General features: G+C 42.9%; 1 protein-coding gene across 2 annotated transcripts in view; it reads left to right on the forward strand.

The window, feature by feature from the left end:
• Window positions 1-14,586: 14,586 nt before the first annotated feature.
• Window positions 14,587-27,093, forward strand: part of MAP3K5 (mitogen-activated protein kinase kinase kinase 5) — a 170,111-nt gene continuing 157,604 nt past the window's right edge. Inside the window, exon 1 of one of the 2 annotated variants that reach the window (XM_008162042.3) lies at window positions 14,587-15,342. In XM_008162042.3, the coding sequence (XP_008160264.2) occupies window positions 14,895-15,342 (448 nt within the window). In that variant the 5' untranslated portion in view covers window positions 14,587-14,894. The remainder of the gene's footprint in view (window positions 15,343-27,093) is intronic. The other variant, XM_028141508.2, reaches the window with a different exon arrangement.

Below are 27,093 nucleotides of genomic sequence, written 5' to 3' on the forward strand. Positions count from 1 at the left end.
CACACCATTTCTTCGGAGCATTATCTCAATTCATTGAGATTCTGCTTCCCGGCATATGTCGACATTTTGGCTCAAATAAACTCACTAAAATTCTTTACAGGTTTCAATGGTTTTTTCGTTAACACTGGAATACCTTACATAATGGCAGAGCCTGGAATACCTTACTGTGCCAGAGAGTAAGGAAGTGCACACACAAAATTACACAGATTGTATAAAGGACATAGGCGCCTGCTAGAGGGGAGCCCACCCTGAACACATCTGGACCAATTAAAATATCGGTAAGTGTAGATTATAACCCACTGAACAAAGCAAATGTGATTTTAAAAAATGGTTAAAAAGTTTATTCTTAAATAAATTGAAAAGTTTTAGAATTTAGTTTCATTCTCCACTACCCTTCTGAGACAAAACTTTCAAGAAGCTCAAAAAGTAAAGTAAAGTCCCCCCTCCCCCATCTCACTAGCATGGATTGCCTACAGAATTCTTCTGAAAGATTCTTTTGTTCCCTACACCCACTGACTTTTCTGGGTGTTCTTAATGCTGCCCCCTACGCAGGAAAAGTCCTTACCTTCTTATCCCACACGCCACCTCTGTCCTCTTTCAAATACTCCCTGAGGATGGAATACTTCCAGAAATTTCACCTCATCTCTAAAATTTAACTTCCAAATTTGTAAAGAACATGCGTCTAATAAAGTTTGTAAGAATTGTAATTGCTTTTCTTATTTTTCCCTTCTTTGGGGGGTTATAGCAATCATATCCTTTTTCTGACAAATTTAGTGAATGAAATACTTATAAAGTAATTATGAGTAAGTATGTGCTTTGTGTTTTGGGGCTCTTTGCTTTACCTTTTTTATATTCTCATGTGCACAATAAGTATGATATAGTCTGATCCTTTTTACTTCTTAATTAACATCATGACCCCAAAACTTGTTATAAAGACATGTTATTATAACTGAAGGTTATTTTTATTCAAACTAAGACCACCAGGTGGTAGCCACACTTTATCTCAAATTTTGGGTTCTATATTTCATAGACAACAGAATAATGTTTCCTTTTAGTGGTGACTTGATTTTGGGTAGCATCATAATCCAAAGCTTAATTCAGAAAGTAAATGTTGTGCCCAGTCAGGATAGCTCAGTGGTTATAAACCAGGAGGTCACAGTTCGATTCCTGATCGGGGCATATGCCCAGATTGTGGGCTCGATCCCCAGAGTGGGGCATGCAGGAGGCAACCAATCAATGATTCTCTCTCATCATTTATGTTTTCATTTCTCTTTCTCTCTCCCTTCCTCTCTAAAATAAATTTTAAAATATTTTTTAAAACAGAAAGTAAATGTTGCTAAAAATCATGCTCCTTGAGAAGTAGGAAGTTAATGATGCCACAAAATTAAAAGAGAAGTAAAAGGACCTTGAGTTGGCTTTCTTTAAAGCCTTGCTACTTGTTTTTAAGATCTTCATCCAAATATTAAGAATATGCAGAAGCTACCTCATATGTATGTTTTATCATTTAAAAATTAATATGTGCACATGATTTAAAAAGTATTTAAAGAGTGTACAGTGAGAAGTAGTGTTCGTCTCACTTTAGATCCTTAATTTTTCTGTCTACATCTTCAGAGAGAAGTTTACTGTTTACTGAAAAATAAATCAAAGTGAAGAACAGTGCTTATAATATGCCACTAATTTTATTTTCAAATGTGTGTACAGTAGTCCCCCTTAACTGCAGAGGGGATTTATGTTCCAAGACCTCCAGTGGATGCCTGAAAATGTGGATAGTACCAAACCCTATATATATTTTCTTATATACACCTAACTATGATAAAGGTTAATTTATAAATTAGGCACAGTAATAAATTAACAACAGATAATAATAAATTCAAACAAGTATAACCATATCTATATTTATAAAAGCCTAAGTGACTGTTCGACCATGCGACTGTTCCACTGTTTGACCAGTAGCTATGAAGCACACTGACCACCAGGGGGCAGATGCTCAATGCACAGGCATGGAAACATGGAACAGACTGATGAATTTCAAAGGGAAGAGGGGAGGGATGAGGGCAGGAAAAGATTAACCAAAGATCTTCGTGCACCGGTGGGGTCCCTCAGCCTGGCCTGCGAGGATTAGCTGAAACCAGCTCTCCAACATCCCCTGAGGGGTCCCAGATTGCGAGAAGGCGCAGGCCAGACCAAGGGACCCCACCGGTGCACAAATCCGTGCACTGGTCCTATATAATAAAAGGCTAATATGCAAATAGACCGAACAGCAGAACGACTGGTCACTATAATGCAGACTACCCACTAGGGGGGCAGACGCTCAATGCCAGAGCTGGCCCCCTGAATGTCAGTGCACTCTCACAGGGGAGCGCTGCTCAGCCAGAAGCCAGGCTCACGACTGGCAAGTGCAGCAGTGGTGGTGAGAGCCTCTCCCATCTCCACAGCAGCACTAAGCCATCAGTTGGACATCCCCCTAGGGCTCCTGGACTGCTAGAGGATGCAGGCTGGGCTGAGGGACCTCTCCCCCTCCCCCAGTGCACGATTTTTGTGCAACGGGCCTCTAGTATTATAATAAAAGTTATGCGAATGTAGTCTCTCTCTTAGGACAACTGAAAAAGGTGTTATTGCTTTTGTTGATATATAGGCCTGTCTTCAATTAAAAATATTTCAAAGACAATTATTAATCTAGCAGTTAAATAAAATGCTGTGGCAGTTGAACTTAATCGGCTTCATTTTGCAAATTAGGAAACTCAGGCCAAAAGAATGGAAGTCAGCTCCTTCCAAGACTGAGCCAGAACTGAGTTTAGTCAGGCGCCCACTGCTTTAGAGGCACATGTCCTTCCCTGGGGCCACAGGACGTGGTGTCTCTAAGAAGCTAAGGATTTAGGGACACCCAGGATCTTTCATGAACCGAAAGCAGGACCTCTCAGAGAAGGCTCTTTTCTTGCTTATGTAAGTGTTCAGCAGAGATCTTTTTTTTATTAATTATAAATACATTAAGAAACTTGCAGATTATTTTTGAGAACCAAGAATAAGGGATTACACTAAATGAAATGAATGACAGCACATAACCCACACTCCTTAAACACTACCTGTCTAGATGGGATAATCAGCACTCTAAATTTTTAAGGATGAGCAGAAGCTAAATACTTAAAGTTAGGATTTATACACGTGATTTTTTTTTTTAAAGAGCATGTACAACAACCCCAGAAGTACTACATGTATTTGACAATTCCTCCATTTGATGCTCTAAAATTTTTTCTTATACATCTATCCATCCATCCATCCATCCATCCATCCATCCATCCATCCATCTATAGATACACACACATGCACACAAACACATCGTATTGAAGATTAAGATATCTGTGACACTGTTGCCTAACCAGTATCCATTCTCCTTTTCTTCTCTGGTAAGGAAGAAAATTCCTAAATTTTGGTTGCATATATGTGCCCAGGTTTAAAGCTTGTTTCCAGCCTCCCTTGCAGATATTCCGGCTGGGCTACAACAGCCATCTTCTGATCATGAGGTGACCCTGAGGAGGGAAGCTATGAGGTAAGGCTAAGAAAGAAGACACGGTGAAGGAGTCACCAGTGGAGCCCTGGACTGAATAAATCTGCACTTATTTTACATGAGAGAAAAAATTGTATCTTTTCTGAACCTCAATTACTTTGGATTTTTATTATGTATAGTAACTTGAATATATGTTCCATTGAGCCAGGAATCTCTGCCTGTTATGCTCACTGATATATCCCAAAAACCTGACATAGGCATTCAGGAAATATTGTCATTGAGTGAATGCAGCATTATACAAGCCTAAACTCTCGCTTTATTTTTTGTAGTACCATAAAGGTAAACTGAAAAAATTCTGAAGATTTTTTTTTTTTTTTTTTTTTTTTGCTATGCTAAAAAGAGGTTAATATAATATTGAAGTGAGCAAACACAAGGCAGCTGGAACGTTGGCAAAGAGTGATGCAGGAGGATTTACCCAATCTAAGCTAAAAATAGTGTGGTCTCTCTGGGAAGGACAGAGGCTGGTTCCAGCTGGGTAAACTGCTTATGGTGATCCTGACCACAGAAAAAATTCTGAGGGGCTCTGAGATAGTAGCCACTCCTTACCTAGCAATGCATGACTCTAGCATTGTAAACTATTTTATTCCACTGGCAAGGTTTTCTAGAATTAAAAAAAAATTTAACATATAAATAAATCAACCACATTCCTATACTGGATTGGGGCAATTTGAAGTGAAGTCTAGGTCTAATTTGTTTGTGTCTCCAGAATCTTAAAGAATTCTCAAAAGACAGTAAACCTTCCATAAATGTTTAACAACTTGAGTTGAATTGGAAGATCAAAGAATAGGAGACATGAAATATTTCTTCTCTTCTCTTATCCCTTCCTACCCTCCCTTCACACCCCTCCCCACATCTTACTTTCCAAGGGGAGTCCAGGTTTGCTAGGGGTGTCGATGGAAGTAAAGTTAAGGACTGTGTGAAATTCCATTACTGGAAATTTATTCCCTGTGAATTTTTTAATTGATTACCTGAAGAGTCCTCTTTTAAATGCAAATAGTCTAGAGGACAAATAATTCTGAGTTTTTATCTCAATTTGCTCTTTACTTCTGAATTTCATACTTACCCTAGATTTTTGTTTCTTCTTATGTAAAACTAGAGGCCTGGTGCACAAGATTCGTGCACTGGTGGGGGGCATGGCCTGTGGGGATTGGCCCGCTGTGGGAGTGCTGCTCATCCCCATCAGCTGAGCAGCTGTGGACCCGCCCTCTGAGCAGCTGCTCCCTGGTCCGGCATCTTCCATGGAGCCAGAGCACTCGCCTCTCCAGGGGACCCGGTTGGGGCCGGGCCCAGGGACAATAGCACTGAGAGGCAGCAGAGTAGGCCTCAGTCCTGCGGTGGCCCGGAACCTGCCTCCCAGCCTCCAGGGTCAGCTCTGTGAGTCTGGCAGCAGCACTGCATGTCCTGGGGTGTCCAGAGGAGGTAGCAGGGAGCGAGGAGGAGGAGCCTGGGGCAAGAAGGCAATGATCGCAGCCCGGGTTCCTGCCCTTTGGCCCGGGGTTCGCAGTGGGAACAGCCACTCATTCTGGTCAGCTGAGCGGTGCTCCCACTGTGGTAGCTCACTGACTACCAGAGGTAAGGTCCTGCATTGAGTGTCTGCCCCCTGGTGGTCAGTGCATGTCATAGCGACTGGTTAACCGGTTGTTCTGGTTGTTCCGCCGTTCGGTTGCTGGGCTTTTATTATATAGGATGGGCAAGTTTTAACTAGATTAATCATTTCTAGGTAAAAGGGTTTGAAGACTGTAATAAGTTTACATAAACTAATCTAAATATTGCAAAGCCAAATAGAAATTGTACACTTATAATTCTGCAGCAGAGGCCAGCCTAGAATTCTATTTTCTTTGTTTTTAGACTGAAATTATATGAATGTAGTGTGGTTACACTCATTCTCTGATGTTGATTTTAACTTCTGATTAACTGCTTATGAAATCATAGCATTTCTGGGGCTCATGGAGTCAAAAAAAATTGAAAAGTTTTATAGGTATCAGGTTGCTCTCTAAGACACTGCAGAGCCAAGAAAGGCTAAGGCAGAGAGTTGCTGTCATCATGCACTCCTTACTGTGATTCTTTTTTAAAGCTTTATTGGGGTATAACAGATATATAGGAAATAGATATACAGGCTTTGGTATATGTATTCATTGTGAAATAATCCCCACAATTAAACTAGTTAACACATCCATCAATTCACATAATTACCTTTTTACATGTGTTCAATGGGAACGCTTAAGATCTATTCTCTTAGCAAATTTCTAGTATACAATGCAGTATTGTTAGTATAGTCACCATGCTGTACATTACATCACTAGAACTTACTCATCTTGCATTACTAAAACTTTGTGTACATTGACCAACATTTCCCTATTTCTCCTGCCCCCAACCCCTGGCAACTGCCATTCTACTCTGCTTCTATGAGTTCAATAATTTTAGATTCCATATATGAGCAAGATCATAGAGTATTTGCCATTCTGTGTCTGTAGTACCCCCCTACCCCCCACTTAGCATAGTGCCTCAAATTACGGGATTTCCTTCTTTTTTAAAGCTAAACAGTATTCCCTTATTGTGACTTTTGGAAGTCTTGAAGAAGAAGGAAGCTACCAGGGCATTCAAAGCCCAGCAGAGAGATCATTTTCATCACTTAGAACATTAGCAACACTTAGGAAGTGCTCCTTTTATTGCTATAATAGGCTTGTTACTATCTGTCCTCCTCATCATTTGGGGGTACTTGGCTTTTCTCAACTGAGACAGAAACTGTTTTTATCAAAACATTTATTAAACCTCAGAGTTGTGTAATTTATAAACTTGGCCACTGCTGTGGAACACCATTCGACTAAATTAGTGTAAGTGGGCATGGCTAGATATCAGGCTTCTGTAAGAATCTACAATTATATTTAAAATGTGTTGTTTTTATAACTGCTATTGTGACACTCATACAGACTCTAATGGCAAATATTTACCAACCCAAATTGTTTTCAAAACTAGTTTATCTTTCTCACAGAGATGGACAGGAAGTTAAATAATATAAATATATGGTCTTTCTATCCAAGTGAGTCATTATCCTAGGTAAATGGACAGGTTACTATGTTTAAGTTTCTTTATGGTAGTTATGGAAAAGAATTCCAGAAAAAGATGGGTATTTTTTTTTTCCTTTTAGTTCTGCACAGCCTTGTGCTGGGCACATAGTAAGCCTTTAATTGATGTTTGCTAGAGGGTAACATCACCATCATCCTAACACTTTAAGCATTATCTTCAAATGTGTAATGGGTAGTTGGACAGATGTACTTACAGGCCCTTCAATTTCCAAGAGTCTATAATTGTGGGCTAATTTTCTACAACAGTCATTCCATATCACTTGTTTTTTTAGTTATACTTTCCTGTTAAAAGTTTTAGAATCTCATGGGAACATAAAATGGTAGAGCCAATGTGGAAAACAGTATAGTAGTTCTTCAAAAAAATTAAAATAAAATAAACATAGCATTACTATATAATACAGCAATTTTAATTCTGAGTATATTGCAAAAAGGATTGAAAACAGAAACTGAAACAGATGTTTCTACACCCATGTTCATAACAGCATTATTCTCAATAGCCAAAAGGTAGAAGCAAAACAAGTGTTCATTGACAGATGAATGGATCAACAAATTGTGGTATCCTATCTAATAAAAGAGTAATATGCAAATCGACCATCACTCCAACACACAAGATGGCCACCCCCATGTGGTCAAAGATGGCCACCACAAGATGGCCTGCAGGGGAGGGCAGTTGGGGAGGACCAGGCCTGCAGGGGAGGGCAGTTGGGAAGGATCAGGCTGCAACCAAGGGCATTTAGGGGTGACTGGGCCAGCAGGGGAGGGCAGTTGGGGGTGACCAAGCCTGCAGGGGAAGACAGTTATGGGCGACCAGGGCAGCAGGGGAGGGCAGTTAGGGGTGACCATGCCATCAGGGGAGGGCAGTTAGGGGCAACCAGGTTGGCAAGGGAGAGAAGTTAGGGGCAACCAGGCTGGCAGAAGAGGGCAGTTGGGGGTTACCAGGCCAGCAGGGGAGGGCAGTTAGGGGCAATCGGGCCAGCAGGGGAGCAGTTAGGCATCAATCAGACTGGCAGGGGAGTGGTTAGGGGGTGATCAGGCTGGCAGGCAGGCAAGCAGTTGGGAGCCAGCAGTCCTGGATTGTGAGAGGGATGTCCGACTGCCCATTTAGGCCCGATCCCACCAGGCAGTCGGACATCCCTCAAGGAGTCCCAGATTGGAGAGGGTGCAGGCTGGGCTGAGGGACACCCTGCCGCCATGTCCCCCCCCCCCCGCCCCCGTGCACGAATTTACTGGCCTCTAGTATACATATAATGGAATGTAATTCAGTCTTAAATACGAAGGAAAGGCTGACACATTCTACAACATGAATGAACCTCAAGGTATCATGTTAAGTGAAATAAACCAACCACAAAAGGATAAATATTGTATGATTCTACTTATGTGAAGTACTTAGAGTAGTCAAATTCATAGAGACAGAAAGTGGAATGGTGATTGTCAGGGGCTGGGTGGAGGGACCAATGAGGAGCTATTGTTTAGTGGGTATGGAATTTCAGTTTGAGAAAGTGGAAAAGTTCTGGGGATGGATAACAGTGATGGTTGCACAACAATGCAAATATACTTAATGCCACTGAATTGTACACTTAAAGATAGTTGAGATGGTAAATTTTATGGTCTGTATATTTTGCCACAATGAAAAAAATAAGCTTTTGAGTCTTAAATAAATTTACTGTGCTTCTATGTAGAGAGACAAAAATCTATGTGTGATTGATATAATTTGAACATAGTAGAAAATACAATTAATCATTCTCATTGTCTTCTGAAAAGACAGAGCTGTTAAGAACACAATCCTCAGCGCAGAGATGTAGCACTGAACCTAAGCCTCATGCTTTTTATTTGTGTGATGATAGCTAGTTGTCCACTTTAAGCTCTTAGGCAGGATTATAGCACATGCACTCATGGCCCCTTGATTATCCTTTAGATAAATGGGATAAATGGGTAAATTGTCCCATAAATGGATATTGGCTCCAATGGATAAATGGGTGCTCTTCTGTAGGCTCAACTGAACAAAACAACATGGGGTATAATGAATTGGCCCCCTCAAATCTCCATAATGATAATATCTCCCGCCAAGGGTTGTTGTGAAAACTAAATGAGGTGACATGTATCACTCACTGTAAGCTCTCAGTTGGTATAGGTTATTATTTTAGTTATGCTTTCTAGCTTGGCTTAAGTATTAAATTTAGTTCTTTAAGGCAGGAAATTTAATCATCTAGTTCCCATTTTACTCTTAATTCTTTCCCTTAACCTCTTTCACTATCCCATAGAAATGAGGGTTGCCCAATACTGCTAGGACATTGCTAATTTTAAACTCATTCACTCCCCAAAATAATTTAGAAAAATTATGAAACCCACATACATTTTAAGTTGCCCTCTAAAAATTTTCTCATAAGCTCAAATAGTTGCAAATGATGTAATTTTAAGCTTATGGAAGATTTCATTTTAAAATTAAAAGTATTTTTATCAATTTAAATGTTTCCAATAGATTCTAAAAATAATAAGCATCTGGCACTCACAATCATTGTATTAGTTATCTAGTGCTTTGTAATCAACTGTCCACTTAGCTGAAAACAACATTTGCTTTCTCAGTTTTTCTGGGTCCGATTACTAAAGATCTCTCACAAGCTTGAAATCAAGGGGTTCGTCTCATCTGAAGACTAAGGATAATCCACTTCCAAGTTCACTCACATGCATGTTGGCAGGATTCAGTTCCTTTTGAGCTATTAAACTGAGGGGCTGGCTCTATGCTGGCCAATGGCCACATGGGGCTCTCCATAGGGCAGTTTACAACATGACACCTGGCCTCCCTCAGAAAGACAAAGCGTGAAATAGAGAGAGAGTGAAGAAAGAGAGCGAGGGCGAGAGAGAACAAAAGAGGATGCGCAAGACAGGTTTCACATTCTTTTTGTAACCTAGTCTTGGAAGTTGCATCCATCACTTTTGCTATGTGTGTACTCTTAGTTAGAAGCAAGTCATTAGGTCAGGCCCACCCTCAAGGGGATGGGTTTACTCAGGGCTTGAATTCCAGGGGGCAGAGATCATTGTGGTCCACCTTGCAGAGGCTGCCTATCACTGTTTTCCATTTTTAAAAATACATGAGCAAGATCATCTTTAACTATTAGGAAACCTATCATTTCTTTTTCTCCTTGAACTCCATTCCACTATTCTTCTCTGAATCTTGTTCTAATGTAATATATACTTACACTTGGAATTATTTTACCAATTTCCTTATTGTACATCAGCTTAGGATAGTTATGTATATACATAAAATTTTTAATTAAAAATTTTATAACTATATGGCTTTAGGGATTTTTTCTAGGACAAGTTATCATACATTTATTAGTAGTACTAGTAGTGCTAGTATTATGATTAGTATTGGTCACAGCTCCATCAACATTTAATAATACTTGATAAGTAAGTATTAAATACAAAAAGTAAAATGTCATTGGAAATACTTAATGTGATAAAGCTGTTTATTTTTTTCAGTTAGCTCATTTATCTTTTCTTGAGTATGACTTATTCTTAGAATGAGTCAGGGCCACTAGTAAAGGAGAGACTAATTATGTCATTAATGATAGTTATTAAATGACTCATTTCTTGAGGGATCCATATCACACTATTAAGCCAATCTAAACATAATAGGCACATAGGTAGGATAATAAATGAGCAGAGAAATGGTTCATGAATGATAGAATCCAAGTAAAAAATTAATATGGATTTAAAGTACATAAAAAACTTTTGGGGAAAGCCAATGAAAATATTTTCTTGCAAGTCTGACTAAATGATTATGTAAGTATAAAACACCAATTTACCTCCTAAAAGGACCAAAAAAAATTCTGAAAAACTTTCCTCCACCCTAAAAGCACAGCAAAGATGCATTTGTGGAGGGCACAGCAGAAAAAATTAGAAGAGTTTCTCCCCACTCCCCACCAGCCCCAAATTTGTGAGAACCAGGAGGAATAGGAATGATCAATACTATAGAAGTACATTATTTTCAGGGCCCTTCTCTACTGATAGTGCATGCTCTGGCTCGTTGTAACAGGGATTTCATTCAGCAGAGCTACACTTGGACATGGGAGTGATGCAGTCAGCATCTTGCTCGCACATGTGGGACAAAACTACAATTTCTGCATTTCCTTTTACATGACCATAATTGGTGTGATGAACATGTCTCCACTAATTTGGAAATAAATGTGGAATGCTTTTATTTGCCAACTAGAGGCCCAGTGCACAAGATTTGTACACAGGTAGGGTCCCTAGGCCTGGCTGGCGATCAGGGCCGTTTGGGGCCTTCCGCTGCTGGCTGGGGCCTTCCTTCAGTCTGTGCCGCCCCCTGGTGGTCAGCGTACATCCTAGTGAGTGATCAGTCTCCCGGCTGAACTCCTGTGGGGACAATTTGCCTATTAGGCTTTTCTATATATAGATTATTGCCACCAACTCTTTCTTACCTAATCTCCTTCATGCAGGGTAGCAGGACTATTGGTAAAAACAGTCTCTCTCATGTGACTATGTGTGACACTTTAGTACTTATAAATATTAGTTACAAAGATAAGATCCCAGGAAAAGTTGATGAGAATAATGCTATGGAATTTCCTGAAAAAGTAGGTAATTCCTTTCAGTCTACAAGTGGTAACTTTAAAACCCTGCAGTTATTTTATCTACACAACACGCCCTACTTCCCTTCTCATTGCAGACTTCTCTCTTTACCCCTCATTACACAGGCCAAGGGTTAAGACCAAGACTGAGCCTCTAATTGTACCTTGAACTAGATACAGGGTGGGCTCCAGAACTAAGCCACACTAGTGAAAGTTATTCTCTAGCACTTTTTTCACTGCCTTCACTTAGAGGAGAAGCTAGTCTGAATATCCTGGTGAATATCTATAATAATAAAAGGGTAATATGCTAATTAGACCAGATGTCTTCCCGATGTCCTTCCTGACAAAGCTGGAGCCAGAGGGAAGCCAGCCCGGGTCCCGGGTGCCTGCAGCCAGCCAGAGGAGGGAAGCCTGGGTCCCAGGTGCCGGAGGGAAGCCGGTGCCAGCAGCCAGGGGGAAGGAAGGCCTACTCTTGCATGAATTTTCATGCATCGGGCCTCTAGTTTTCTAAATAATGGACTTAGAATTACCAGGATCTGTGACTTATAAAAGTGCTATGTTCCAATGGACTTTGTCTCACCTACCTAAAATGGACTAAAGACATCTCCCCAGGAGAGGTCAGATGTACTGAAATTAACTTCTCCATATTCTAAACCTTAGTACTTTGGAAATTAGCAATCAGAATAAGCACAGATTATAATGGTAAGAAATTGTCTATCCACTGAGCAAAACTGGCTAGGGCACTATTTTGCCTCTTTAAGAACAAACCCGAGAGCCCAAAATAGGCAATGATTTTGCTTGTCTTTTTGGATTAGAAAAAAGCACTCCTTTTATTTATACAAATTGTGAAAATGCACATCTTTTGGGTGTTTCAGTTAGGAAAAAATGCTTTCATTTTTTCTAGATGGACACACTGAGCCAACCTTGCAAGCACCTGTCCCCTCTGTCTGCTCATAGTCTTCAGAGTTGTAAATGGAACTATTTGAATTTATGCATATTTGTCTATTTATCAGCTATAAAAGTGGAAATTTCAAATGCTTCAACTTAATAAATTCCATGTAGGTGTAATTAGCTAAATCATTCCATTAGTTAGTGAGAGATTTAGAACTAACTACAGTCTTTCAGTATTGCATTGGAGTTTGGGTGCCATTAATCAAGAACATCTTTAAAATTATTAAATCAACTCAAAGTGAAACAAAATGAGTAAAAATAAAAATTGTGTATGAAAAATGGCTCTGAAAAGATCTGGAAGGAAAGCAAAGATGAAATGGTCTAAAAAGTTAAGATTTTTAGAAAATGCCATTATGTATAATAACCTTAGGTCTTCTTTGTGTAGTAAAATGCTATTTGAGAATTTAGGCATTTTAGTTTCCCAGATAAGATTCTAATGAATTTCCAGTGTTTATTATTTTAGGCCTGGATAGGGTAGAGGATTATCTTCTCGGACAGGAGTTTATAGGTTTGATAAGTTGTTGGACATACTAAAAGATATATATCTATTAGTAGCCTATCAACATTTTGTCTCAGTATATCACTGATATACACTCTAGTGATATCAAGCGCAAAAGCAGAGATGGATCACATCGATTCCAGCTGACATGAAGAGTGTAAAGTTTCCTAACTGTAAATGTCCTTTCATCATCTTACAAACCTTTAGAAAGAGCTAAGGCCATTTTGCTTCCTTGAGAATACAATTGTGTAGCCTCTGGAGTTACATTTTTTTTTTTTTTTTTTTTTTGCCATAAGAACTCAATCAATACCTGAATATGGGAAGCCCAAAATCTGTAACTTCCTTGCAACTTTCACTGGTTTTCCTAAAGTTACAGCATTGTGGAGAAGTTTTCTGAGAATTTACACATCTGTTTTTACTCTTTAAATAAGTAGATCCTTTTTGTTTGAATGCTCTTAAGCAATCCAAGCATTCCCCTCACGTCCCCCTCTCCACGGTGCAACTGAGTTGTTAATCCTCATCTGAGGATATTTTTTTCCATTGCGGTTTGAGAGAGACATCAGATGTGAGAGACACATGGAGTGGGGAAAGAGAGAGGGAGGGAGGGAGGGAGAGGTGAGAGGTGCACATCAACTGGTTGCCTCCTTCGGGGGCGGGGAGCGAATCCGCAACCCAGGTTTGTGGCCTGGACCAGGAATCGAACACGTGACCCTTTGGTGCGGGAGCCCACGCTCTAACCACTGAGTCACCTAACCACGGAGTCACACCGGCCAGGGCCTGTGGTGCAATTTAAAGAACAGAGTTAGTCACTTAATTTCCTTCTTTTAACTGGCGGCTGATGATTTGCCGAATTGGGTATAGACCTCGTCTTCTATCCCAAGTATATGGATATATGGCACACGTGTGTGTGTGTGTGTGTGTGTGCGTGTGTGTGTGTGTGTGTGTGTGTGTGTGTTGCGGGGGAGTGACTGTTAAGACCCTAAGTAAGAATGCTAAATCGGTCAGGAGCTAACCAATTATTCACTCATGACAGCACAACTATTGGAAAATTTTAAAGGAAATGCTCCAGGGGAAGACCTGATGAATTTCGCCTGCCACCTCGGAGCGCACTGCCAGGAATAAACCGCCCTCCCCAGTTGGGCCCCAGCTCCAGAGCGCTCCCGCCGTTCACTCAGCGGGCCTCCGGGGCGGCCCCAGGCTTTCTAGACGGCCCTGTGGAGCGATCCCGGCAGGGGCCAGAGGGGGGCGCCGTGGCCCCGGGAAACGCTGCAAATGCTTCTGGGGCTGTAGCTCCGGAGGCCCCAGCATTCGCTACACAGACTTTTTGCGCCACCCAGTTGTCGCGTGCGCTTCGGGCTCCTGCCGACTCCAGGTCTTCTGAGGTGGGGGCCCGGTGGGTGGCGGAGAAGCTGGGCTCCGCGCCCCGCTGGGGCTGAGCTCCGGGCGCAGCGGCGCGGTCCGTTTCGCTCCGGCTCCGGCTCCCCAGCGGCGCCTCCCCCGGGGCGGGCCCCCCCGACTCTCGGTGCAGCGAGTGGGCGGCCAGAAGCCTGTGGCCGGCAGGGCGAGCGGCGGGCGCGGAGACTCCAGCGGCGAGGCCGGCGCGGGGACCGGGCGGCCGCAGCGCTCGGAAGTAGACGGAGGCCCGGGGAGTCGGAAGACGTAGAACCGATACCAGGGATCGGTGCCGAGGAGGGAGGCCGATCTGTTCCGACACGCAGCCCCGCGCGCCTGCCTGCCCGTGAGGTGCCGGCCAGGTAGCTCAGCTCCCCACCCCGAGGGCGCTCTTCCTGGCCCCTCCCCGCGCGCCCCGCGCGGAAGGAGCCGGGGCCCCGGCGTGACACACCCGGACACTCGCACCCCGAACGCGGCGCCCTTGAGCCGCACCGCCGCGCCGGTTCGCGAGCCGCCCTGTCCGCCCGCCAAGAGAAGGAAGCGCTGTCCCGCCCCGTGTACTCTACACCCTGCGGCGGGCGAGCGGCGCGGCCACGGAGGCGCCGAGGAGGGGCGAGGCGCCGCCGGGCAGCGGCGTCCCTTCGGGGGAAAGGGCGTCCGAGAGGAGGCGTCGGCGCGGCGCGGAAGGCACGGCTCGCGATGGCAGCTGCCTAGCCCGGCGCGCGCGGAGCAGCCCGGAGCTGTGGCTGCCCAGACGGAGCGGCTGCGCGGGGGACGCCGCCGCCGCCGCCGCCGCAGCCCGGCCGGGAAAGATGAGCGCGGAGGCGGGCGAGGGCATCACTTTCTCCGTGCCGCCCTTAGCCCACTCGGGCCTCTGTGCCCTCGCCGAGGGCGGCAGCTGCTGGCGGGGAGGGGCGGCGGCGGGGGCCGAGGGCGAAGAGAACCAGCTGCCCCCGCCGCCACCGGGCAGCTTCTGGAACGTGGAGAGTGCCGCCGCCCCGGTCGCGGGGTGTCCCGCGGCCGCCTCCGGCAGCAGCGCCGTCCGTTGCCGGGGCAACTCTGGCGGGGGAGGCGGCCGACGGACCACAGTGGCGTACGTGATCAACGAGGAGAGCCAGGGGCAGCAGGTGGGGTCCGAGACCGAGGCCCTGCAGAGCCTGCGCGAGGCGTGCGAGACGGTGGGCGCCACGCTGGAGACGCTTCATTTTGGAAAACTGGACTTTGGGGAGACCACGGTGCTGGACCGTTTTTACAATGCAGGTGCGTATGGGACCCCTTCCCCATCCTCCACGGTCAGGGGCCGCCACCGGGGGAGAAAATGCATTTTTTTTCTGGGCAGCAGGCGTGCTTCCTACTTTACTTCTTGCCCCACCTTAGGGGCAGCGAGCGGCTCCTCGGAGAGTGGGTGCTGGGGCAGGAGCCTGTGAACACCTGTTCGCGGGGCCGACCCACCCACGGCCCCTGCTGGAGCCCCGGGTCCGCCTGGTCCCCACAAAGAACTTCTATTCGTCAGCCCCACTCAGCCCTTCTTCCCTCAGTGACTTGGTTTCTCTTCTGTTAGGTTTGTTTGGCCCATATTGTCCTATATCTATCTACCTGTGACTGTTAGATGACGTTCTCATTTTTTTTTCTTTTTCTGTGTAGTTTTGGGAGTACAGAAACCATGACAATGTAGCGAAGCCAGCCGCACGAAAAGAGTGTATCTCTCTCTATGAATTTGCATGTCATGATCTCCCGAGTCATTTCACCTAAACAAGTTTAGTGGCTTGAATTTCCCATCTCGTAACAGTTTGAACTTTCAAGTTGTAATTACTTCCAAGAGTAATAACCTTGTCACTCACACTAACCTTGTGTGGTATCTTTTAGGATTTCAGTGAAAGAACTAGGGTCTGATTTTATTACCCCATATACCAGAATGGGCTGGACAGTGTGTAATTTAACATTGTGTAAAATGCTGATATGCTATCTTAATAACTAAGACTAAAGTGGCCATTAAGATGATTGCTAGCATAAGCTATGAAAAAATATGTTTTCAGCCTATCGCAGATTTCGGTGTTGTTGCAGTTCTAGTGACTGAAGCAATTAGCTGTGCTAGCAACTATTAGAAATTAGAACATGTTACTGAAATTAACCTTTAGTGGCCTGTGCAACCAATGTTGAGAACATATGCTTATTTATTTTCATAAGCGTGGGCAGAAAATTTTATTAAATGGTGGTTTCAGACAATAAGGTTCTTGGCATTTGTGATCACACAAACGTTTTATATCCCAATCTTGTTTTCACTTCTGATTCTCTTCAATTTCTTCAAAACACCTGAAATAGGCTTATGTCAGTTTTGGAATTCATCCAAAGCTGACTATTTTAAGAACAAGAAGAACTTCATGTTAAGGAAGTCAGACTAAATAAACTAGGATTTTCTGTTTCTGGGTGTTGTTGTTTTTTTTACAATCTTGGTCTTCATAAGTGAACATGAGTATAATATAGTGCAGCTTGTTTTTTTGGGTAGCTTGCTATAAAAATTACATAAACATAACTTTTCTAAAAACTACAGTACTCTTATTTTGGGACTAGTGGCCCGGTGCACGAATTCATACATGGGGAGCGGGGGGAGTGGGGGCTGTCCCTCAGCCCGACCTGCACCCTCTCCAATCTGGGACCCCTCAGGGATGTCCAACTGCCGGTTTAGGCCCGATCCCCTGTGGGATCGAGCCTAAACTGGCAGTCAGACATCCCTCTTGCAATCCGGGACCGCTGATCCCTAACTGCTCACCTGCCTGCCTGCCTGATTGCCCCTAACCAGTCTGCCTGCCGGCCTGCTCACCCCCAACTGCCCCCCCCCCCCAGCCAGCCTTCTCACCCCCAACTGCCCCCCCTTGCCAGCCTGCTCACCCCAAACTGCCCCCCCTGCCAGACTGCTTGCCCCCAACTGCCCCCCACTGCCAGCCTGCTTGACCCCAACTGCCCCCTCCCCTGCTGGCCTGATCACCCCCAACTGCCCTCCCCTCCTGGCCTGATTGCCCCTAACCGCCTCTGCCTCGGCCCCGCCACTATGGCTTTGTCCGGAAGGACATCCGGAAGGTCTCCTGGTCTAATTAGCATATTACCCTTTTATTAGTATAGATTATAATTTGGAAGAAGCTTCAAACAACTGAAAGATATGTGAGGGAAACACCCAACCAAAATGCTTATTTTTACTGCACTGAAACATATTTTTTATGTGGCTCTATTAAAAAATCTTAAACTGTGAGCCTATTTGTAAGTTTTCTAACAAGGTTCACTTAACTGTTTATTCTCTGGAAAGGGGAGAAAGGTTAGAAGGGACCTGACATTTGAACTGTAACTCATTTAATCCTCCAAACAAGCCTATGAAGGAAGTGCCTTCTTACTGTCCTTCTTAGCTGAGAAGACCAAGGGATCATAACCCGCTCCAAGTGTCAGGTAGAAACTAGTCAATGCCAGATTCCGCTTCCGGTGGCTGACTAAAATGGTGTGCTTTGCCCTTGCTGCCTCCATTTAGCTGCACTGATTTACTCTCAGGGTCAAGGGTAGCTCTCTGTCTTGGAATCATGTGGCAGGGAGCTGGCAGGGAACTTATGAGCCATTTGGGTACGGTGTGGAGTAGTGGGGAAGACTCGCTCTAGAAAGACCAGTGTTTGCAGGCCATCTCTGTCCTGTTCCACCTCGAAGGTCTCAGCTTACCCTCTGCCTATGTGAGTGAATGAACTTTGAGCCCTCTCATTCAACATGATGGGACAGAGGTATCAGTTCTGTCCAAACCCTTTGTTTTTCTAAACTGAGGACTGCTGAGTTTGATGGGAGTCCAACTTTTCTTCTGATTTCTAAGAGAGCAAATGCTCCTCCTCCACCAGAAACTCCGCAGAGTTTTCTGTGAAGGGCCAGATAGTAAATATTTTAGACTTTGCAGGAGGTCTCTCTCACTTTTCAGCTGTGCAGTTGTTACACACGAGCAGCCATAAACAATACCTAAACAAATGATCATGGCTGTAGTCCAGTGAACTTGATTAATGGACACTGAAATTGGAATTTTATATATTTCACAAAATATAACCCTTTTTTTCCCTCTTTTTCTCCCCACCCATTAAAAAATGTAAAAAGCATTATTAGATTGTAAGCTGTACAGAAACAGGCCTGGCAGGATTTTGGTCCCTGGGCCATGCTGACCTTTGTTCTACATCCGCCCCCTCCATTTGAAAGCTGAATCATTATGATGTACTGGTAGTGGGAAGAGTACGGCTCCTCAGCGTAGATCTGCCTTTTTTATCCTGGCTCTGTTCTGAACCATGTAATTCATCTCCTCCAAAAGGCTTATGAAATTGACCAGGGATGGACGTGGAAGATTGGATTAAATTTCTGATTTCCCTCATTTAATCCTATGAATTTGCAAAGGCAAGGCAGTGTGGTTTGAGCATTGGAACAAGAGTTTCAAGATCTGGATTCTGGTCCTTGGCTCTTCTCTGATTGGGAGCAAGTCATTTAAAATCTCAAAACGAGTGGAGGGTTGGAATAAAAGGTTTCTGAGATTCCTTTCAGCTCTCAACTTCCATACTTTAAAATTATGACATTATTAATACGAAATGAATTGTTTTAGTCTGTGGACTTGTATATAGATTATACCGTGTTCTTGGCCCCAAGGAGTGGAGAGTTGGTGGGGAGGGGAGATTGAAAGCCTGGCTGTAGCGGGGCCTCTGAGAGGGTTCACAGAGAAAGCCTTGGGTTCCCAGGAAACGCATTCTGGAATCAGATGGGTGGATGTGGTGGGCTTGAGGGCGGGGGGGGGGGGGGGGGGGGGGTGGTTTAGAAGTGACACCTGAACTGAGATGGGAGGGTAAGCAAGGACAACTTAAGGAGGGCCTCAACATTTAAAAGGAATGTTGTTGTTCAAATAGCTCAACTTAATGGCATGAGGAAGAACTTAAAGTTCGGTTACATTTTCACAAGCTTCTTCTATCTATGTGTACTGGTGTGTTTTTTAAAGAATAGATTGCAGTTGAAGGTTTTCACTGATTTTCCCTGTTTGACCATTAAACTGTAATCTGGTTTGTTTTTTAACTACATATTTGTCACTCTCTCGTTCCTGTTCTGAAGGAAACAAATATTCTATCAAAGCTTTTTACGAAAATATGCCATATTTATATATACAAGACTATCACTCAGATGGCAAATGCCAAGTTAATATTTCAAGTCCCCTACATTGTGAATCTCTAGGAAAGCTAAGAGTTGTCAGTGATACAGATGTTAGTTATACAGAGCTATTCCACTCAGGTACACAGACCCCCAACTGGCAGGGTCTCAAAAAATCTTTTTAATGAACATTCGTTCTTTGAAGTATAGCTGGAATAGGCTTTATTAATCAGCTATTTTACTTATAAGAAAAATGAAACATAGAGTAGTTATATTCACTAATCCAGGTTAAGATATTTAGGTTGGGACCAGGAGCTCATTTTTTGCCTTAGAACCAGAATTATCCATGGTGGTTAGACTCTAGGACAGTGATGGGCAACCTTTTGAGCTTGGTGTATCAAACTTCGCCAAAAAACTGAGCATAACTCGGGTAGTGTGTCACTTTGAGGAAAAAACATTATTTCGCAAATGTTTCATCCTCAGGAGCAGCAAATGTTTCATCCTGGCATGCGGCCGCCTCAGAATTGAACCTGGGACCTTTCAGTGCTGACACGCGTCATAGGTTCGCCATCACTGCTCTAGGGCTATGCTAGAAGAAGCTGTGTTAACTTAGTATACTTGAAGTATGAAACCCATTCACTGTTAAACATTCAGGAAAATTATGTTACTGAAACCTAAAATTGGGGCTTTCAATACACCTGTGCTTGTGTTAGAATCAGTAACTTTTGCTTTTATCTACCTTCCGATAGCATATTGGGCAGGAACCTCACTTTGCATTGTTGGCGATGACAGCAGGGGCTGGGGTGAGGACTGGAACAAAGGAAGGATTGGCATAAGCTTAGAATAAAGGCTAGCTTTTTGCATATAGTAAATGTATGGAGAAACTCATTGTTTATTATTTTGTCCCTATTTCACCACGGATGAGTGAACACTATCACGCCAATCAACATAGTGTTTGATCTAAACTACCTTACAGCCTCTTCCCACCTTTCAGTCACTGTTTCTTCACGGAAGAAACAAGCCTTAGCAAAATTATCAAAAGAGCCAACGTAAAGGAAAACTATGGTTAAGAAGGGATTTAAAAAATATATCCCAGTGGTGCTCTGCACATGTTTTGTTCTCTGGCCTTTTGACTTTTTTGCTGGCTTGCCATTACCCGCCCTCTGTGAACCCAAAGCACTGTCTTTCCTTTTGCTTTCTTGAAGGCAAAATTATAATTTGCCAAAAAGAGGTTTACTAGAAGATTGGAAAGAAAAGCAAAACTAAGAGGAAAACTCCGAAGGACAAAAGTAAATTTGTTTTTAGATCATCCACTTCTTACTCTAACTAGTCAACTGCAGATTGTCGTGACTGACCCTGCTTTCCAGGCTCCGGGGATTCCGGTTTCTTCCCTCAACTCCATCTCCTGTGGTCTGCTTAAGACATTCATCCGTTGGTAGCTCACGTTGGTTCCACTTGTAGGTGAGGCCTAGTTAGAAATGCGCAGTGTGGCCCTGTCTCACCTGTGGCCTTGGCTGGTGCCAGCCTTCTGGGAGTTTTGTGCTGCAGGTCAGTTCCTCTCTCGTGCTGCAGGGACTGTCCCCTGCTTCCTGTTTTGGAGGCTGGGTTAGAGGCCCGTTCAGTTCCTGTTTCTGGTTTGCAGGATAAAGTTGGTTCACAGCTTCTTTGTGGAGCAATGAGAGATTGACAAGCACAAAGCCCAGTGACTGTGCAAGTCGCCACCAATAGGTCCCAGCTATTTACTTTCCAAGTAAATTGCCCCAGGTAGTCCCTTCAAACACTACCCCAACTCACAGGGGGCAAGGTGAAAGTTGAGAATGTGGTAAATGAAGGGAGTAGACAGTTGCAGGAACCCACAGCTATGTGGATATCAGGAAGAAAGCAGAAAACCACAGCCTTGGGAAAGGAAGGTATACTTTGTTTTTTGGTTGTTTTTGGTTTGTTTTGTTTAATTGCTGTAAGTGCCTTTATCTTTTTTTTTCTTTCTTTTTTTTAAATCCTCACCCTAGGATATTTTTCTCATTGAAAAAAAAAATTTTTTTTTTTTTGAGAGTAAGTGGAAGGGAGGAATGGGGGGAAGAGAGAGAAACATCGATTTGTTGCCGTCCATTCACACTCAACCGGGGCTGAGGATCAAGCCTGCAACTGAGGTACATGCCCTTGACCGGGAATCGAACTTGTGACCCTTTGGTCACTAGGCTGATGCTCTAACCACTGTCCAGGGCTCTTTAATTTTCTTAATGTAGATTCATGAAATTGCTCTGACATATAAATTTAGCAAGCGGCCTTAAATTAATGGGGTAAGTGGAACATTTGTGGAATCAAGTGGGATAACTAAGATAGTTGTTCTCAAAATCTTGTCTTGAAAACAGCTTTGCCATCCCCTAATTTGGATATAGGTAAGTGGGGAAACTGGCTGTATTTAAGAAAACACCCTTCTTTTCAGGGAGCAAAATTAATTTTGCAAATTTTATTATGGCATAAAAGAAAAAAAGCAGGAAAGCAAAACAAAATTACAAATTATTTAAAAATCCACTGGTGATTCTAATAATTGTTGGTTTTTTTAGTTGCTTTAATATATTGGCTGTTGTCTCTGGCTGGAGATATTGACTAAAGATGTTGATCAAAATATGTATCAAATTATTGGAGAGGGAGGAAAAGGATGAGACAAAGCTTATTTCTATTTTTTTTTTTGTAATCATCACCAGAGGATATGTTTTATTGATTTTTAGAGAGAGAGGAAGGGAGAGTGAGAAACATCGATCAGTTGCCTCCCTTACATGCTCTGACCAGGATTGAACCTGCAACCTTTTTTTGGTGTACAGGACAATGCTCCAAGCAACTGAGCCATCCGACCAGGGCAGAGTTGATTTTTAAAATGTTGTCTAATAATTCCAAAAAATGTTTAAAGTGAGTACTTACTTCTGTGCGAGTTTTATTTTGTAGTGTTGTTGTTTTCCCCAAAGATAACATAAAAGAACTTAAAGATGCATAGCCTAGGCCAGTGGTCGGCAAACTCATTAGTCAACAGAGCCAAATATCAACAGTACAAAGATTGAAATTTCTTTTGAGAGCCAGATTTTTTAAACTTAAACTTCTTCTAATGCCACTTCTTCAAAATAGACTCGCCCAGGCCGTGGTATTTTGTGGAAGAGCCACACTCAAGGGGCCAAAGAGCCTCATGTGGCTCGAGAGCCGCAGTTTGCCGACCACGGGCCTAGGCTAATTGTGGTAATCTTCTTATGGGAGGCAGAGGGAGGAGAGAATATATAAATGTTAACAGAGTCTTCTACTAAAAAGCATAACAAAGCAGATCTGTGTAACTTAAATGCCACAGAAATTATACAGGGTAAAAGTAAACATTCCATTACAAGCAAACCTTTTCTGTTATAGTAGGTAATCAACAATGAGGAAAGCAACTGCCTTTGGTTTATGATTCATACAGGAAGGAAGTTATAATCCTTTGTACAGCAGATCTCTAAAAATGGTTGTGACCAATTATATTAGTATTTTGCAATACTTGTAGTCTCTTCTAAGAATTCTCAAGAGACAGAAACATGGGAAGAGCTGCCCTAGTGAATGTCAGGTCATCTATTCATTGACTCCAAAACATATAAGACCAAGTATTTGCCTAAGCCAGAGAATTCATACCCCTTGAAAAATCTTGGTTACTCCTATTTCTTACTTAAAAATCATCCAATGAGAATAAGTAAACCCAGGGTTGTACATGTCAACTATTCCTTAATGTCACATTCAAGTTTTCTAATATGTTTATTGTGACAAATATTATCTGAGACCTGAGGCAGCCAGGAGCAGGGGTGGGATTCTTCTGTCCAGGGGCCATGGCTTTTACCTCCAGTTAGGTATTTCCCAATTTATAGTTTGGTCAAACTGGGGTGCAGGTGATTTTATGTGGCTGTATCAGAATGATAATATAAATGTATGTTGTCCTGTACAGTGTAGTGCTCTTTAGATCATCTTATTACCTCCAGACAGTAAATAAATGTGGCCATATAATCCTATATAATAAAACCCTAATATGCAAATTGACTGAAAGGCAGAACAACTGGTCGCTATGACGTGCACTGACCACTAGGGGGCAGATGCTCAATGTAGGAGCTGCCCCCTGGTGGTCAGTGCACTCCCACAGGGGTAGCACCACTTGGCCAGAAGCCAGGCTCAGGGCTGGCGAGCACAGCGGTGGTGGCAGGAGCCTCTCCTGTCTCCATAGCAGCGCTAAGGACCCTGAGGGGGATGTCCAACTGCCAGCTTAGGGGAGAAGGCCTAAGCTGGCAGTCGGACATCCCCATTGTGGTCCTGGACTGTGAGAGGGCATAGGCCAGGCTGAGGGGAGCACCCCCCCCCCCCAGTGCATGAATGTTGTGCACCAGGCCTCTAGTTATCTATATTTGACAGTTGAGGAAACTCCTTGGAAGTGGTTGAGTAGGAGTCCAACTCAGGTCTTCTGACTTCCAAATAATTCATGTGTTTTCCCCCACTGTACCACACTTTCCCCCCTGCAGGGAAAACTATTTTGAAGTACATATGCTGTTCAAGAGGATCAGTTCTAGCATCTTGGTTCATGTACCATTATTATGAGGAAGAGTCACAGTAGTGACACTTAAGTTCTGGTGCCCTTTTACTAACAAATTTCACTGATTTCTTATTAACAGTCTTGTAAAGTAATCCATCAGTAAACTGACTTTGTCATTTCTCTGTCAATACCAAAGAAGGTCTACAGCCTAGACCAGTGGTCTGCAAACTGCGGCTCGTGAGCCACATGCAGCTCTTTGGCCCCTTGAGTTTTTAGCAAAGGCCAGCTTAGGAGTACCCTAATTAAGTTAATAACAGTGTACCTACCTATATAGTTTAAGTTTAAAATATTTGGCTCTCAAAAGAAATTTCAATCGTTGTACTGTTCATATTTGGCTCTGTTGACGAATGAGTTTGCCGACCACTGGCCTAGACTGAGTCCTGGTTGCCAGTTTATTGCCTGGAGCTACAAACTGGGCTTCCTGCAGGCAAGTCTTAGGCTATTTTCTGGGCATGGTAGGATGGATTGCCAAGTGACAGACCGAGCTTTCTCTGGAGTAAGTCAGAGAGCTAAGTTGACAGCACAGCCCGGGAAGACTTCTTTTCCTTGGTTCCCTGAGAAATTCTGCCTCCTGAGTCTGAGTCACTTTTCTCTAGTGTTAGAGTGTATTTCCAGTAATTCAGTTCTATAAGCACGTATTCATTGCCTGTGATGTGCCTTTTACTATGATAGATATGGAAAAATGACAAAAGAAAAGCAGGCATAAATCTATAGGATAATAGAGGCTTATGAAATATGTTTCCAGCCCTAGCTGGTTTGGCTCAGTGGATAGAGCGTCAGCCTGCGGATTGAAGGGTCCTAGGTTCGATTCCCGCCAAGGGCACATGCCTGGGGTTGTGGGCTCAATCCCCAGTAGGGAATATGCAGGAGGCAGCCAATCAATGATTCTCTCTCATCATTGATGTTTCTATCTCTCTTTCCCACTCCCTTCCTCTCTAAAATAAATAAAAATATATTTAAAAAAAAGAAATATATTTCCATGGGAAAAATTGATGCTAAAGAAGAAGTCCGGACGAACTAGCTGTACTCCCATTTTCCCTACCCAATTGATTCTTTTTAAAAAATCATTTAAAATTTTTTTTAAGTTATGAAGCATTTCAGTCTTAATGTATGTAAAATAGTATATAGCATGCATGCATTCACTACATAAATGTAATAGCTGTTAAACATTTTGAGATTTGTTTTCCTTCTCACCCTCTTTCTTTTAGAGAACTAAATAATTCTGGATAAAACTGAAAGCTCCTTTCTACCACATCAATTTTCCTTCCTATGAAAGTGTTCCTTCATCAGAAGTACTAAATTATCATTTTCAAAAATCTAAAATCATGGCTCTCTAAAATGTGAATAAATGGCAGAAATTTAATTTAATTAGCTATTATTAAATGAGAAAACCACTAAGATATTAAAATTAGTTCAAAGGAGAATTTGAAGAGCTGCTATCATATACACACACAATCAGGAATGCTGAAATAAATTTGCTAATAGATACAAAACTGAATAATGCCTGTAAGGCAATTCTATAAGTATAGATGTTGGAGTCATCTTTTCTACATGGGGGAAATCAATTGTATCTACCAAGCAATATCCATTTGTATTGCTGTGACAAGAGTTATTTGCATTGCTGTAGGTTTTGTGCAACTTAATGTTTATCCCAACAGCACTGTAAAATGGTCTTATCACTAGGACAGTCTAAGGTGCACATCCTTTTAAAATCAGGCATTTCCTAGAGGATGTGCTACACAAAGCCCAGCCCTCCACAGAAAGGATACCCACTACTCTCTTTTTCCGATTTCCAAGTGTTTGACAACTTTTCTTCACAGTCATTTTCAGCAGGCTCTGTGCCTGTGTTTTTCTCAAGTGCTCTTACCCAACCTGACTTAAAGGGCCTGTTTTCTTTTCTCAGCTGCTCTGCCATCTGAAGCTGGGATCACCCTGAGAAGGTCCCAGATTAACTTGTTTTAATCCTAATTGTTTCAGGTCAGAAACATGTACAAATTGGATATTAGGATGTCCAGCACCTAGGTTTCGGATGTGATAAGAGTTACAAGCCACATGCCAGAACCAAGTTATACATCTTTTTAAAATCAGATAGTTCCCAGAAGTGGATTGGCTAGAACCAAATCAGAAATATGCCAGTGGGATGCCTGCAGTGTCTTCAGTTTTACACTGGGAAATCATTATCATTATTAATGGAAACTTCAGTAGTCTAGACTGCTCCAAATAGGCTTCTGGAAAAAAATCCTTATAATCCTATATAATAAAAGGCTAATATGCAAATTGACTGAATGACAGAACAACCGGTCGCTATAACGCACACTGACCACCAGGGGGCAGACCCTCAACACAGGAGCTTCCCCCCGGTGGTCAGTGCGCTCCCACAGGGGGAGAGCTGCTCAGCCAGAAGCCAGGCTCACGGCTGGCGAGCTCAGCGGCGGTGGTGGGAGCCTCTCCCACCTCCAAGGCAGTCGGACATCCCCTGAGGGCTCCCAGACTGCAAAAAGGTGCAGGCCCCCCCCCCCCCCCCCCCGAGTGCATGAATTTTGTGCACTGGGCTTCTAGTATTATATAAAGGGCTGGCAAATTGCTGTCAAATTTCATATGCCAAATAGTATATTACTTTGGTCTTGTAATGTAATCTACCCACATGAACAATATGCATTATGATGTGCTATACCAATCAGTGGACATGCTTGATTTTATTCACTCTTTAAAACAGCTCCATGAGGCCGATAGCATCAGAAGATCAATTTTACATATGGGAGAACTGTGACCCTGCAAGAATTATTAACTTTCCCAGTCATATACTGTAAGGGGCAGAGCCAACTTTTGATCCCCAACCTGATTTCATAGTTTGTTCCTTTATAGCTATGTTCTCCTGTCTCCCAGAAATAAATTTTCTATTTGAAAATACTTGTCTTTAATACCAGGATTACAGTATTATCAATAGACATTCATTGACTACTTAGAATATTTTTTCTAAGGTCTGTACAAAGTTAAGTTAAAAGAGTGCAATTTCTGCATTTTATGATCTTATAGTCTACCCCATTGAGTTCAACAATTTAATAAATGTTGGGAGCCTACCACATGCAAGGTGATGCTCTAAGTAGTGAGTAAGAAACAAAACCAAGGGATTTTTTTTTTAATATTATGGTTTTAATGACCACTCAAGAATGCCTACATTTTTAAAATGTTTTTATTGATTTTAGAGAGGAAGGGAGAGGGATAGAGAGATAGAAATATCAATGAAAAACATCTATCGGCTGCCTCCTGCACAC

The sequence above is a fragment of the Eptesicus fuscus genome, chromosome 10 (assembly GCF_027574615.1).
Source record: "Eptesicus fuscus isolate TK198812 chromosome 10, DD_ASM_mEF_20220401, whole genome shotgun sequence".
In the NCBI taxonomy this organism is placed as follows: domain Eukaryota; kingdom Metazoa; phylum Chordata; class Mammalia; order Chiroptera; family Vespertilionidae; genus Eptesicus; species Eptesicus fuscus.